Genomic DNA, 15,880 nt, shown 5'->3' on the forward strand with positions numbered 1-15,880 from the left:
TCAGCATTGATGAGATCCCCTCTGTCTTCTCTTCTCCAGGCTGAACAGTCCCAGGTCTCTCAGCCTTTCCTCATCAGGGAGGTGCTCCAGTCCCTTGGTCATCTCTAGCCCTCCGCTGTCCCCTCTCCAGCAGTTCCCTGTCCCTCTTGAACTGTGGAGCCCAGAACTGGACCCAGTTACTCCAGCTGTGGCCTCACCAGGGCAGAGTGGAGGGGGCCTCAAATCCTAGTGCTGGGGGTTGTGGGCAGCTGCCGCTCCAGCTCCCAGCCCCAAACGGGCAGCGTTTGCCTCCTTTTCCGGGCCTGGAGGGCTGCACTGGCGCCAGTGGAGATCCCTCTGTGTCCTGACACCTGGGGTGGCGCAAAGGCCACGCACCCGCTGCCGCGAGCAGGGGACCCGTGCCAAGGAGTGGGGTAAAACACGATGGAGGGGAAGCCAGACGCCGCGGGCAAGGGGGGAGGAATTCTGCAGCTCCCATCCTACCTGGGCCCCCGAAGAGCAGCTGACCCCATGGCAGCCGGGACCCACCTCAGTGCCACCCACGGGGTGTGCTGGGTCCCTGGGCAGTCCCGGGGAGAGGGCTGGGAGTGGGGCAGCCGAAATGGGTACAGAAAGAGGTAAGTAATTCATGGCAGTGGGGCGAGGGTGGCTTTTTTGCTTCATTCACTCTAAAAAGCTGACAGCGAAAGGCAGGATTCAGTGGGTACTGATGGAGAAAGGGGTCGAGCCCTACGAACAGACCCGCAGCAGCCCACGAACGCAGGCGGGGAGGCAGAGGAAGGGGCTGTCTCCTACCTACCATGGTCCCATCGGGAGACCACAGCCAGCATAAGACATTTCCAAACAGCTCCCATAGCCGCAGCCGGGTTATTTCTAGAAGCCAACCCTGCCATCCCTTGGTCTGAATCAGAGAGTCGCTCAAGTTGGAAGATACCCTTAAAGATAATCCAATCCAACTCCCCGCTCCTCGCAGGACTACCTAAAACTGAACCATATGACTAGGAGCGTCCTCCAGATGCTCCTTGAACTCTGACAGGCTTGGTGCCATGACCACTTCCTTGGGGAGCCTGTTCCAGTGACCGACCACCCTTTCAGTGAAGAACCTTTTCCTAATGTCCCATCTGAACTTGCCCTGATGCAGCTTCATTCCATTCCCTCATGTCCTATCTCTGGTCACCAGAGAGAGGAGATCAGCACCCACCTCTGCTGCCCCCCTTGAGGAAGTTCTAGACTGCCATGAGGTCACCCCTCAGCCTTCTCTTCTCCAAGCTGAAGAAGTCAAGTCATCTCAGCCGCTCCTCCTAAGTCTTGCCCTCGAGGCCTTTCACCATCTTGGTCGCCCTCCTCTGGACACACTCTAAAAGTCTGATGTCCTTCTTATATCGAAGGGACAAAACTGCACACGGTACTCGAGGTGGGGCCACACCAGTGCAGTGTAGAGTGGGACAGTCACCTCCCTCGACTGGCTAGCTGTGCTGAGCTGACGCACCCCAGGACACGGCTGGCCCCTTTGCCTGCCAGGGCACACTGCTGACTCGTATTCACCTTGCCACCAACCCAAACCCCCAGATCTCTTTCCTGCTCTCTGTAGTCCTCTCATGTCACCTGTCCTTTTTCTTCCCATGTCCATACGCTTTCCTTTTCTGCTTAAGTTCTAGAAGATCCTCATTGGGTCAAGCCGGCCTTCTGCTCCCTTTGCTTGACTTCCGACACTTTGGAATGGCCTGCTCCTGCGCTCATAAGAGATGGCTCTTATAAAGTGACCAGCATTCCTGGACCCCAGTACCTTCAACAGCAGATTCCCAGGAGAACTTGCTAACCAGCGCCTTCAGCAGCCCAACGCCTGCTCACCCCATACACAGGCTCGAAGTTTCACTGGCTGTTTTTCTCCTGTCAACAGCAATTTGAAACTCAACTACTTCACGGTCACCGTGGCCGCAACAGCCACCAGTCTTCACCCACAAGTCCCTCTGTCTTTGCAAACAACAAATCCAGGAGGAGACCTTTCCTATTCAGCTCCCTCAGTACCTGCACCAAGGCGTTCTCTTCAGCACGTTTCAGAAGTTTCCTGGACTTGTTTCATCTTCCCAGTTGACATCTGGGAAGTTAAAATTACCTGTAAGGACACGGGCAGTTGACCTAAAGATACCTCTTAATTCCTTGTAGAAGATAATTAATCCGTGTCGTCATCCTGGCTGGGCGGGAGGTCTCACGGCTGGCCGAGTAAACTCCAACATCATCCACTTTATTTGCTTTCCCTTCCTCCGTACCCAGAGACTCAACCGTGTCGTTGCCAACTGCAAGCACCGTACAGTCCAACGCCTCCCTTACCCACAGCGTCTCCCCCGCCTCGCCTGCCCTGCCGGTCCCTCCTGGAGAGCCCAGAACCGTCCATCTCAGCACCCCGGTCACAGGACTCATCCCACCAGGTTTCGCTTATCATCGAATCATAGAATAATTTAGGTTGGAAGAGACCTTTCAGATCAGTGAGTCCAACCATTAACCTAACACCGCCAAGTCCACCACTAAACCATGTCCCTCAGCGCCACGTCTACACGTCTTTTAAACACCTCCAGGGATGGAGACTCAACCACTTCCCTGGGCAGCCTGTTCCAATGCTTGACAACCCTTTTGATGAAGAAATTTTTCCTACTATCCATCTTAAACCTCCCCTGGTGCAACTTGAGGCCATTTCCTCTTGTCCTATCGCCTGTTACTTGGGAGAAGAGACCGACCCCCACCGCTCTACAACCTTCTTTCAGGTAGTTGTAGAGAGCGAGAAGGTCTCCCCTCAGCCTCCTTTTCTCCAGGCTGAACACCCCCAGCTCCCACAGACACTCCTCACAAGACTTGTTCTCCAGACCCCTCACCAGCTCCGTTGCCCTTCTCTGGACCCACTCCAGCACCTCAGTGTCTTCTGAGATTCTCTAAGTATCTGCTGATGCTGGTGTTCACCAGCTGGCATTAAAGAAAGCAGCGTTTTTAAAAAGGAGGCATCTCAATAAAGTATGTTCCATTTCAATGAATTACTTTGGAGTCTTTCATGAATAAAAGAATTTACAAGCATAAAAACTGACATTTGCTCGTTCTGTCATCTGACATTTTCACAAGCTGGGTACGAACCAGTTGAGAAGGCGAAAGCAGGTTTTAGAAGTCCGGCAGGAACGAAAATCCATGAAGGCAACGGCCGGCAGGCGGCAGGTTGGTCTCTGCAGCGAGTGAAACGTCACTAACAGCGCTTGTGGGTCTCTGCACAGAGAAATCTTTTTAATTCAGTAAATAATTCCTTTCGCTTACCCTCAGCAGCCAGGGGAGGAGATAAGGAACCCGAAAGTTACAGACGAGGGGCTCAGAGGAGGACGTGTTGCCAGCAGAAGCTGGTTTTAGAAAGGAGAGTACGTAGCGAGGGAAATCCAGGCAATTATTCTCCGTAGCACTCAGACAGGACGCAACTCAGTGCCAAACATCATCATCTCGTATCGCGTTATCAAGTTACACAGGAAAAAGAACACGGTACAAAGAGAGGCCGAAGTATCAATATAGTATTTAATATTCTTAAATGCCAATAAAAAGGTAAAATTTCAGTTGCCGTCGTATGATAAAAGCTTTCATCCGCACACGGAAATAGTCAGAAATATTACACAAAGTGTATTTCCAGTAGTTTACACTATTCTACACTGGTTTATATTTATTTTAAAAAGTAGCAGCCCGTTTTTTCCTTCTGTTTGCAGTATTTTAAATATCGCGTTCCACTTTGCACTGATACAGATAGAACTATTCTGCACAGATTTATTGCTTTACTCGGAGATAATTGTCATCAATGGAAAAAAACCAACGGACATCAGGAAGTGCTCAGGGAACGGTGCTCAAGAGAGTCCCTGAGACTGCAACCCAGTGACGCTCACTGCAGCAATTAAGGAGGAGTTTGATGACTCTGACGTACTTAAAAATTAAGCAGATTCTACAGAAAATAACAGCAGTTCCCGTGATTACAGAAACGGCGTCCGCAGGGAGGAGCGGCAGAGGTTTGTTTGCGCAGTAACAGAAAGGGTGCTTCCAAAAGCAAGGCTAATATATACGAAAATGAAATAAATTAAGTGCTTCAGAAGGAAAAAAATATAAAATAAATGAGTGTCACAAACTGTTACAAATGCCAAGTGCCGGGCATTGTTTTTAAAGGAAAGACAAGTTTAAAAACAGTCATTAAGAATATCCAAGTATCTTGTTCCACCAGCAGGGAGCTTTCAGCGCTATGCGGGAGAGCCTGTCCGTGTCTCCATGTTAAATACTACAGCACCATAAATATCCATCCGGGGGTAATGGACAGTCTTCCCGGATAAATCCAGCTGCCAGTTCACAAAGATACTCAGCATTTACAGTAACTCCAACAAACGCACTTAGATTTTTCTTTTCGGTGACCGTTTCCAGCTATTACAGGCTGTAAAGATGATATCGAATTGCATTTTTTAGGCAACCCACGCCACGGAAGAGCTCCAGTGGAACGACTGAGCTGGTTTCGGCTCTCCCAAGGCAATCTGCACCCGCAGCCTGGCTGCAGCCCTGAGCCTTCACAGCAACACACGTCAAGTTTAAAGGCAGCGACCCCTCTACTCACATCTCCGCTTCTTTATCAAACGTGCAAGAGCAGCACAACATGCAAGGAGAGATCCACTTCTATTTCGATTTTCTACAACAATGTAGGTACTAAAATAATAAATACCAAAAAATAACACTGAGAGGTTGGTTGAAATATACGCAAAATGCTGGAGTGAACACAGCCTGAGGTTCTTCACTTTTTTCCAGCCCAGGTAGACAGATTTTGATTAGTTTAACTATTCAGCTTTCCAGATGGCAATCTTCCCTTCGTCCTTTCCAGAGCCGCTGAGGACGTATCTGTCCTCTGCCGAGCACAGCGCCTTTACTGTATCGGCATGGCCAACCAACTCCTTCTCCACAGTCTTCTTCTCAGCACTGATCACGTAGATCTTCCCTTTGCTTTTGCCTTGTGATCTTCCACTGCTGCCAACCCACATCTGGAGGAAAAACCAAACCAAACCACAATCATTTTCGTGGGTTTTCCATTTCAGTTCCCAAGTCTAACCAAGGGCTGAATACACAGAAAGCTTCTCTATTTCACAAGGCACTTCACAAAGTCATTTCTGAGGAAGGAAGGAGGGAAAAATCTGAGAAAAAGATTCAGAAAGTTGCTTTCCCAACAGATATATATTCGTATGTATTTGCAAATTAACCCTAAACCTGCCCATCTAGTATGTCAACTACAATCATCTGCAGAGCTACTGATACCATGCAGGAAGAGCAGGTACACAGCCTGAGGCTGGTAACGACAGGGACACAAGATGCTGAGGTCGGAAGCCATTGGCTCCTTTGGTCTCTGTAGACTTAGGAATGTGGTAACCAAACAAGAAAAAGGTCACCTACAAAACCAGGCCAGCTAATTGGCATTTATTGTTTGTCTATTAACCTCTTCCAAGGCTTAAGTCTCAGGAGCCCTGAGATTAAATATCAAGGGAGCTAAAATTGCAGTTTCTACGGTTCCCTGAAAATGTCAATGGCTAATAAAAGTCATCGCGCATTTAATTACTGACGAGGCTTTTGGCTTGATGTGCATTGTGGGGTATACCTCTAACTGCCAGCCGTGTTGGGCAGTCGTTAGCTTCTCCGATTTCAAAGAGGAATCAACGTTTCAAACCACTGCGTATGCAAACACCCGGTAAGGAAGCTAACCGACGACAGCCCATGGGAGCTGCAAACAAGCAAAACTTCAGTAAAGAATTCCACAACAGGTAAAAACAGTCCAAATGTCTCTCACCTGATTTTTAACTCTTATCATACAAGTAATCTCAGAGCAATCTTGAAGATGAATCTTTTGAGGTGCACTTGTAACGCCTCTGGTGTTCCAAATATACAGGTCGCTACTCCCTGAATAAGACGCCCACACTTCGTCTCGCTAAAGCGGAGAAAAATACGTTTAACGTGAGCACTGCTGACAGGACGTATATTGCGATAAGTAACTATGGCTTGTAACGCCACTTAGTCATGCTTCATTTAGACAGTTTAAATGCAATACCTCAGGGAAGAGCTGGAAGCAGAGAAAATAGGAACACACATCCTTCAGGTGATGCTCAATTTTCATCTGTAGTCGAAATTCATGAGCTGACATTGCAAGTATGCAACTTCCAGTGCCTTCAATATTAAAGGTAAAGAATTAGTAACAGGAGCGCCTACTTCCTCCACCTCTATAAACAATGGAGAAAAAAGGCAAAATGAAATGGATGCACCTAACAACTGACTTGTTTCTCAATCAGCAGTGACATCTTTGAGATATTTCTTCCCGGTTTTCACAGTATCTATCTTTTAGATCTGTTCTTTCTCCAAACCCTGGTTGCTATTCTGCAGCGCATACAGCTGTTAGTTTAGAGTCCAAAAACGATGAGAGGAGAGGGAACAAACTCCTTAAAGTTAGGACATCTCAGACTTAGGTTGTCAAGTACACCTTTATTTTCATCTACAGAACTGAGACTAAGTGTCCATGCTCCCAAGTTAACAGGGCTGAATCCTTAACCCACCACAGCAATAGCAGCATCCAGACTGCCCAACCGCAGGACCAGGGATTTCCCAAGGCTTTAGCTTATATTCTATTATGATATGTTTGGATCCAGGATCTTGTGTATGGCAGTACTGAGAACCAGTGCAAAATTCTTGAACTGGTCACCATTTATGAAACAACTTCAAGATGATCTTTTACCCCAGCGCAAAGCTTTACTTCATGCACCTGAACTCCTACAGAGGGGATGACATTTCTGGGAGCGGCCAAAATGCAGGTCTGGGGATTGCCAAGTCAGACCAATACCATAAAGTCTAGCTGAAATACCAGCGGCGATTTACAACTGCTATTGCCCCTCTAAACGTTAAAATGACTTAAAAGTTTTCCATTACAATTTACAGGCATCGTGCCAGGGGAGGGCAGACAAATACAGGGTAGCCAGAAGTCACAGCATGGGCAGCACCTCCAGGAGTGGCCCCAGCTAGCCGTCTATGTAAGTGTTTTGGAGGCCTTACCTACAGAAGGCTGCTCAAACAGCCTCGGTGGAGACTGGGGGAAAAACAGCACGTACACAGATGTCTGAGTTTGAGATTAATGTATTGTTCTGTCTAATAAACCAGAGCATTATGAGAAAATGTAATTATTTTTTTTTTAAGTTATTTGAGGAATGAACTCACAGCACCACAGTTGGTCATTATGGAGCTTGACAGAAGTGAGATTTTGGCACGGCAGCTGAAAGACGCGGTTAACTTTCAGAGTGCTGATGTTCCAAGCAATCACTGTTCCATCTAAACTGCTTGAGTACGCTTCACTGTTGGTACAGATTGAAAAAATAACAACAATAGTACAGTGTACATTCCTGTTCAGAACAGAGTGCATACACAGAAGAGACCGACTTGCAAAATAACCCGTTTTACAGTAAGCCAAATTAATGTTCTTATTTCAGAGACTGGAAGAGTAAAGCACAGTAATGGGTTCCAACAGAAAATGGACTGAAGTCCAAAAGGCTTCAAGGCCAGATACTATCATTACTTTAATAACAAGCGATTAGTCTGCTTCAATTCTTTTAAAGAAGGTGACCAGAGTCTTGAGTGGACAGGAGTATGTCCATCCTGTGCCCACCAAGATGCGTAGGGAAGGATCTAAGCTTCTTTTCTCCCCTCGCTATATTCTCTGTAGCTGGCTCTAGACAGCTGAAGGTGCAGTTAGAGCAACCAACAGCTCTGGGTTGCAGCCAGGCATCCAACTTTCAAGCGGCTTATGTCTCCTATTGGAATCAAAGTATCCTAGCACAGGTATTTTTTTTCTTCTTAAGATTATACTTTACAAACTCTGTATCATTGGAAACTCTTCAGGCTAATTCAGAGTTCAAAGTGAATTAGCGCACACATTACATCGTGCATGAGGACTGAAGTGCAACAAAAATTTTCCCCATGATTCTCCTGATCATTGTTGCCTGTTGGATTCTCTCCCTTTTTCTCTCAAGTTAGGACAAAGATATCTCAAAACTGTTTTTCTTTGCTACTGCTGTGGCAGTGTACCCTCCCCCGGCACTCCCTTCCCACTTAAGCCATAACCACCAGTGGGGGTCGCGATGGCTGCATCCAGCTTACTCTGGACTTTGGGGGATGACGCGTGGCAACACGGTAGCCAAGGGCTGTCTGGAACAGTGACCCAGATGTCTTGCTGGTATGCAAATATGCCTATAAATCAATCATCTTACTCTATAAATAGCGGACAGCCCAGGGTCTGTTGAGCTCTCCTGCACAGCAGCGGGCTGCACATTGGGGCTCCCCTCGAGTAGGGACGCCCCTCAAGGTTACTGCTCGAGGCTGAGAGATTCTTTGCCGCAACAGATTCTTGGGAAGTGACTGATAGCATGCTAAGCTTTGAAATCTTAGCAAGGGATAAAAAGGACTGATTGTGCATATATAATCCTTTACACATAAACTGTTGACCAAATCTGGGATTAGGACTGGATCCGGCTGCACCTAGACTCCTCTCTTAGGAGTTTAGAAAGCCAGGGGGTCCTTTCTGGACCTCGACTCAATGGGAAGGTGTCCCAGACAGTTCTGTCCTGCCCTGTCCTCCCTGCAGCAAATAACCAAGTGTGCCTTGCCATCGAATCTTGTTAAACTACTGTTGTGTTTACCATTGAACTTTGTTAACTCCCTGTTTAACAACAATAAAGTATATTGTTGCTTCTCTCTCCTATGAGCGAAGTGCATGATTCCATCCGCAACAACTGCACCCGAGAAAACAAATTATGCTATCCCCCTTTTTCTAACCTTTAACATCTGTTGTCTTCAGATGACAAAACCTTTTTTCAGAAGGTTCCAACAACACCTAAGCAAATTATCCCTGAAACCCAGTTACACCTGCTGTGCCACTGGCAGAGCTGCGGCTGATGTCCGGTCTGGCCTGGGAGTTGCCATTCCCATGGGAAGACAGCAGGTTAAGGCCTCCAGCCAGCACTCTTCCCAGTGCTACCAAAAGATCCAAAGTATTTTGCCTGAACAAAACCATAAATGCTTTATTTCTTTTACAAACAGGCAGGAAAAACCCAGAACCATGTTGTAAACATGCAGTTGATGATGTGCTCAAAGCAAAACTGAAGTGGTCTTTAAACTCCCATCTGTATTGCTTCATTGTTGGATGCTGCCAATTCCTGGCTGCTCTCATCTTTGTCCAAAAAAGCATTCCTTTATCCTCTTTGTTCCAAAGTACATAACGCTCTTTTTTTAAAAAGGAAATTCTTAGGTTACCAAATACAATATGGGAGCTACAAAAACAGGCTAAATGAAGGCTTATGTTAGCAGGATAAGCCCCCTCCATTTAAAACAATAAATTCTTTCCAACATCTAGGAAAATCAGGCACTGGCTTCCAATATGGGCTTCTTTTCCTTGAGCACAAGTTAACTTTTTGGCTTTGTTTCGGTCTAATTAAAGCACAATACTGTATCATTTGGATCTTTAACTAGTCCTCTGCTCACTGCGGGCCAAATTCTCTAGGCTGGTGCATACTGTTCTAGCTACATATAATGGCTTTCCGTTTAACCACGGGAAGATTCTCCACATGTCCATGACTTCTCGGGGTACAGACGTCCTTCACATTTGCTTGTATGCGTCTTTTTAAGAAGAAAATGTTGTAATTAAATATACCTGGGTATTCCATTCTTCTTCGCCACAATGATGTCTGTAACATCAGAACGATGATCATTTAGTTGCTTATTACAAGACATACTGTGGGTGTTGATTATATAAATAATGGAGTCTTGAGAACCGATCCACACTTGACTCTGTTCTACCATGATCATACAAGTCTGGGGAGAAAAAGCAGGATTTGATAAAATCTAGAACAAAAATCACTCTTTAATGTAACACGGAAAAAGGCTATATTTAAATGCTACAGTTTTCTGGTGATTATCATAAGAGATCAAGACCCAGCGCTCCAGTATTCTATCCTTTGCTCTGCTCTATAAATAATGAGAGAGGACACATGTCTTTCTTTGCTGAGTTTATCCTTGAGTAAATAGGATTAATAATGTATCTTGGTAACTGACTCAAAGTTGTGTTTCCTGGCCCAAAGTAAAAGTTACAAAGGGCATTGGGGAAACCACAGAAGTTACTGTATTTCTCTCTTCTGGATTGCAAGTCATCCTGACCATCTGAACAAAACACATTTCTAGTTCAGTTAGAAGTAGTGTCTAAGAACACTGTCTTCTGCTCTACTGTCTCTGGAACATCCTTCCCCCATTCAGAAGTTCTTTATTTCTCTCCCTCCCGAGTCCCATCAGTTCCAAAATTTCCTCCTCTCTTCTTCAGAATAGGTTGGTATCCAACTCTTCTCTTGGATTTCCATCTTCCCTCCACCCAGCTCTTTACCATCAGCTTTACCACTCCCTTTCTGACCGTCTCCCACACTCATCCACAGTGATGTTTCTCAGCTTTCACACAAGTGACCTATACGATCCCTTTTCCTGCGTGTTCTCTCTACTGCGTGTTTTTCACTCAGTCTGCAGCTCTGGTTCAACTTCCCCTTCCATCGAGAGAGTTATTCTTTTCAGGTGGTCTTCCACAAGCAACTCTTTAACCTGCTGGTCGAATCATCTTCTTTTAGATCTCTCTTTCAGTATCATCCACCTGGTTTCCTTACACATTTCCCCAATTTCCCGTTCTTTAGAGCACAAGTGACTTTTCATCCATTCTTAGGGCTCATCTCATCTTCTCTTATATTGATTCTCTCCATTATTCTTTCTCCTCAACTGTTTCAAACCCACCCTCCTGCCCCAAGAAGCCATGCCATCAGGCCAGCAAGCCCTCCTGATATCCAGTCCATCACTTCCACCAGCTGATTTGTTTCGTTATTAATTCATTTTCTCTCCTTTCCGTTTTTCTCAAAGATCTCCATTTCTCCAAGTTAACTGAAGCCCAGACAACTCAAATGTCTTCCTACAACTTCTAAGGAACGACTATGATTCAGGGTCATCCAGGCTATAGCAACAGAAACACCAAGCTAAAGCAGCAATTGCAGTACGCGTGTCAGTCTTACCAGTTTAGAGCGGCCCATTTTGAAACAGTGTTGTTGAATAGACCAGGTAGATGCGTCAAAGACAACCACTTTCCCCTCATTTAAAGCACACCATAGTTTTGGATGAGCATTGCCAGGTCTTTCTGAAGGGTCAAGATGCCCTAAAAATGAAGTAGGGAAGATGAAAGTGGTAAAAGAACATAAACCACTTTTGGAGACAAGTGGGGAAAACATTATTAGGCAGAGCAGCCTTCTAACAAAACGCATCTGTGTTCTGCAACTTGCATCACCAGTTAATGAATGACACATTTTTCACAAAGGATTTGTGCTCATTCTCATCTATTTCTTGAGCTTATCTTATGGTTTAATCTTACACTTCAAAGATATTCAGAGCAGAGATAATGTTTTTCATTGATGACTAAGTATTTAGCTAACTGGGACTGCAGGGAGGCTTTTAAGCCCTATGAAATACAACTAATAAATCTCCTCTATTAGAGCTCCACTTAGAAGCCTCGCACTATAAAGGAAGGAAAGCACCACTGAACCCACCACCCACCCAACCACCTACAGTTGTTCCTGCCCACTTTCTTAACGTTAGAATTCTACTAGCTTTCCCCTTTTGTCTCAAATTGCCCAAATACTAGGAATTACGTATGAACTTACATCAGAAGACTAGTAAGATTATGAAGTTAAGAGTTAGGAACTTCCAGAACTAACATATCTGCTACCTAAATTCATGCCCATAGCACACAGTCTTTAACTTCTCTCTTTTTTTTTTTTTTCGCCAATGCTTTTTGAATTAGTCAGATAAAAATGTGCCAAGTATCACACAAAAGCTCACAAGAAAATTCATAATGCTTTCTTCAGGGATCGACTTAAAATTGCATGCGATGAATAGTACATTAGGTCATATACTACACAGTGAGAGTCACGGGCATATAGGTCTGGCTGGGATTTCAAGAGGTGGTACACTATTCCTTGCACTGTGGATCAACCAAACACCCCCATATGACTCTACTGAAAAAATAAAAAAATAACAATGAATATTGATCAACGGTGGAGCATCATTCATCCACCCTGCTCAATAAATGAAGCAGAAATCTTAATGGGAAATCAGCACATTAACACATAATTGAAGTCTATTATAAGGCATATACACACAGGAAGACAAATTAAGACTGTGAAAACTATGCCTTGGAGTATCTTAATATGCAATGTTAACTGTTCTTTTTTAATGATTTTCTGGTTTAGTATTCAACACACAACCAAAGCATGTCAGAATGTGAACAAAAGCAGACAGTCATAATACCAGGTGTTATGAGATAACATGCTTTACAGGCTAATTAAAGCTGGGCTAACATAAAGAAAGCAATACATCATCTTACCTGGAGTATAAAGCAAGACATCTATTGCCTGTGGAAATGTCTCACCAGCTGAGGGGTTGATCTTGTGCTTTAATGTCTCTGAAGTTGTTTTGGGGACCATCATAGGCACTAAAATAGATTTTTAAACAGTCATGAAGTGCACACTTATGCCTAAGATCCAAGACACAGATCTATAATTCTTATGAAATAAGAATTCTGCACCATGTATTCACATTTCTCATTTTTCTTTCCCTCTAGCCTTAGCTGACTAGGAGAGCCAAACACCATTGCTATGAATTCTGGCAGCAGAAGCAGGCATACAACACCCAAGCACTTCAAACAACCAAAACAAAAATACAGCATCCGACGCGGGGACAGACATACCAACTAAGGTTCTGAGGCACAGAAGCAAAAAAAAAAAAAATAACAACCACCAAACCCATAAGCTTTCTATTAATACTATTTAATCAACTACATCCGTGAAAGTGAAATCAGACTAACATATTTTTATATTTCTACAGATAATCAGTTTGAAACCAGAATATAAACAGAAAGAGCTGAGACAGATGATGCAATAACAGCAGGTTTCGTAGCCTTGCTACGTGACTGACCTTCATTTTTCATCCTGTCAAAATAAGACAGTTTAGAGGCTGCGTATATGGTTTTGGAGGACTGCAGGGCACCAACTACAGCATCCATCAGGAGAACGTTTGTCAGTGCTTGCTGAATATACTGAGGATCCTAAAGACAAAAATCTTACTGTAGTTTATCTATTGTTCATTATTCTTACAACTCTCCATGTTCAACACTCACAACGTACGTCATGCTTAGCACAAGCACTAGCCAGTTGCTGCGCCGCAGCGTAATTCATGCTACTTGCAGTCAAACCCTGCTCCCACATCACACGTTCCACTCCCAAGCAAGGTCATGGAGCCAGGAGCCAGCGTTAATTCATTACACTGAAAGAAGTATTTCAGATCTGGCACAATCTTGATACAGGAGGTGCAAATGAAATCACATGAACGGCACTGATGAAAAACATGCAGTGGACACAGGATGGATATCCATTTTCAGGATGGATCTTTCTTCATGGGAGGGAAGTACACATTATGGTTCATCTTGGCTAAAATGATTCAAATCCTTCCTTAAGAACCAGCAAGCTACATTTCCACTATTAAATTCAGCCGTCGTGAAGAATTATGTGGTTTAAATGGAAACCCTGCTCGTATGATCCTTTTTCTCAAGGTTTCTGTGGCAGAAGACTACATCTTCATCTATTCATTGAAAGGATCTACAGCCGGCAGGGTTCCAGAATGGCAAAATTCTTTCTACGCGTTATACTTCGAAGCAAGGTGGGGAAAATTTTGTTAGTTAGGATCGCTATTCTCATACATTGTGAACTCAAGAAACTATTTCACAGAAATGGTGAATAAATGAAAAGTTCCATGCCAATGAATGACAAAAAAATATCATATTTTTTTAATGTAATCTTTTTTCTTGTTTGTATTATTCCAGAAGTGTTATACTTAGAAGTAACAACAAAAATAAAAGTTTATTACTTAGCTATTGTTTGCTGAAACCTCGAAATTCTAAGATTGAGGCGTTATTTATTTAGAACAGAGACAGAAAGCACATACTTCCTACTTATTTGGTTAGAAATTCCCATATTTATACCTTGTGGTCATCCGCCATTTTCTTTCCAGCCCACATTTCTTTCACTATCAGGTACCAGAGATCACACTCAGTTTTAAGGTTAGCTTCAAAGACTTCTTTTTTAGATAATGTTTTAATCCTCAGAGTAGGTATTCTCAAAAGAAGGAAAGCTACAGTCGTGCTCTTAACATCCTGGGAATGCAGGGAAACAAAGAAAGCAAGGAAGATACAGCATGCGATCACAGATAAGGTGCAGTACTCATCCTACAGGGCAAATTTCTCTATTTATAACTACAGCTAATGATTTCAATTGTCCGTACACACCATTGAGCAGAGATGGTTTTCTGAAATACACGTTTCAAACAACATCATACAGACTTTGCTACACAGCAGGTACAGGCTGGCTCGCTGACACCACAGTCTAATAAGCACACTTACGTTATTAAACTTCTCGAGCTCTGTATCCCACGTGCTGTGCTTTGCACCTTTCTGTTCATCTAGAAGTTATGACCTCTACATTTTTATTCTATGTCATCCCAGCGCCTGGTAAACCATCCTACGTCAGCCCTGAAATTCTCGGTCCAAAGACCCAGAATTTTATCTAGTCACTCGTAAGTTACTGACTTCAAAGGTGTTCCCTACACTCCTTACTGAAACTTTAAGTTGAGAGACAGATCTCTGCAGCACAAAACACTGCCTATATCCATGGGCATGCAAGAGAACAAGAAGTTACTTGATGCTCACCTCTATGTCCCTGAAAGAAGCAATCTGGACATAACCAGGACGTCCTCCTTCTGTCAAAAGGAACAAGCGCTTTTGGGTCAGAGCTATTTTTCCTACGCCATAGTTAGTTTTAACTGAGCAGGATAACTTGTAGACACATTCATTTTTATCTAGATGCTCTATTACTGTCGGTGGCAGGTTCACCTCTTGAGCTTCTGCTTCAGTTTCTTTCCAGTAGTTGTAGAAATCTCTGAATGTTTCAGGATCAATCTGTTTCTGCTGTCCTAAAAAATATTTAAAACTTATTTAATGTGAGAAAGTTACACAGATTTACAGAGACAGATAGCTTTAAAAGATACTAGCTTTCTAATTGTGCCTCTGAGAGCATGATGGGTAAGCAAGGTGCAAAAACTACAAAAAGTAGGCCTAGAAAACAATTAAGAGACAAAACTCTTCTCCTGAGGTACAGAGATTCTTCTGTAGTTAGCCTAGGCCACTGGTCCCATGTATCTGGCATCCTCCCTTTCACCCTGCTGTACGGAGGGAGGGAACAAACACTGTGCCAGTCTTGCTTTTTAAAATTCATGCCAAAAATCCAGTCAGCTGATGGGACAGGATTTGTACTTCCCTACTGAACTGAATACTTTTCATTATGGCTTTCCAGTTCTTTATTCTATTGAATGCTACTGTATCGCATACTTACCAACCTGGGATAAAAGCTAAAAGTTATAACAGTTAAAGACTTAATCAACAGGTATTCTAAGTAATTAGTTATTCTAAGAATTCAAGGATTTGGAGAGCAGAATCTCAAACAAACACAAATTCTTGCAAGATGTATGCTTCAGAAAGTCTTGCTATCGTCTTGCTATTTCGACCAATGTGTAATCCTTTGTGGTCACAAAAATACAACAATTATCAAAGTAACTAGGCACAGAAAGAGAACTGAACAGTATTTTATAAAAGCACTCGCAAACTATGTTTTTAGAAATTGATCACAAGATTCACATCTCATTCAGGAGAGAAGAAAGTTCTCTTAAATATAAA

At 43.8% G+C, this 15,880-nt stretch overlaps 1 protein-coding gene across 3 annotated transcripts in view; it reads right to left on the bottom strand.

Annotated features, from left to right (window-relative positions):
- Window positions 1-3,532: 3,532 nt before the first annotated feature.
- DENND3 (DENN domain containing 3) overlaps window positions 3,533-15,880 on the bottom strand; it is a 39,048-nt gene continuing 26,700 nt past the window's right edge. For 2 of the 3 annotated variants that reach the window (XM_054191977.1, XM_054191978.1), the window contains 10 exons: window positions 14,858-15,120; window positions 14,135-14,305; window positions 13,072-13,201; window positions 12,482-12,589; window positions 11,118-11,257; window positions 9,728-9,888; window positions 7,243-7,376; window positions 6,089-6,204; window positions 5,831-5,968; window positions 3,533-5,033 (listed from right to left, as the gene is read on the bottom strand). In XM_054191977.1, the coding sequence (XP_054047952.1) occupies window positions 4,833-5,033; window positions 5,831-5,968; window positions 6,089-6,204; window positions 7,243-7,376; window positions 9,728-9,888; window positions 11,118-11,257; window positions 12,482-12,589; window positions 13,072-13,201; window positions 14,135-14,305; window positions 14,858-15,120 (1,562 nt within the window). In that variant the 3' untranslated portion in view covers window positions 3,533-4,832. Of the gene's footprint in view, window positions 5,034-5,830; window positions 5,969-6,088; window positions 6,205-7,242; window positions 7,377-9,727; window positions 9,889-11,117; window positions 11,258-12,481; window positions 12,590-13,071; window positions 13,202-14,134; window positions 14,306-14,857; window positions 15,121-15,880 lie in introns of those variants that run through there. The other variant, XR_008464915.1, reaches the window with a different exon arrangement.

The sequence above is a fragment of the Rissa tridactyla genome, chromosome 2 (assembly GCF_028500815.1).
Source record: "Rissa tridactyla isolate bRisTri1 chromosome 2, bRisTri1.patW.cur.20221130, whole genome shotgun sequence".
NCBI lineage: Eukaryota > Metazoa > Chordata > Aves > Charadriiformes > Laridae > Rissa > Rissa tridactyla.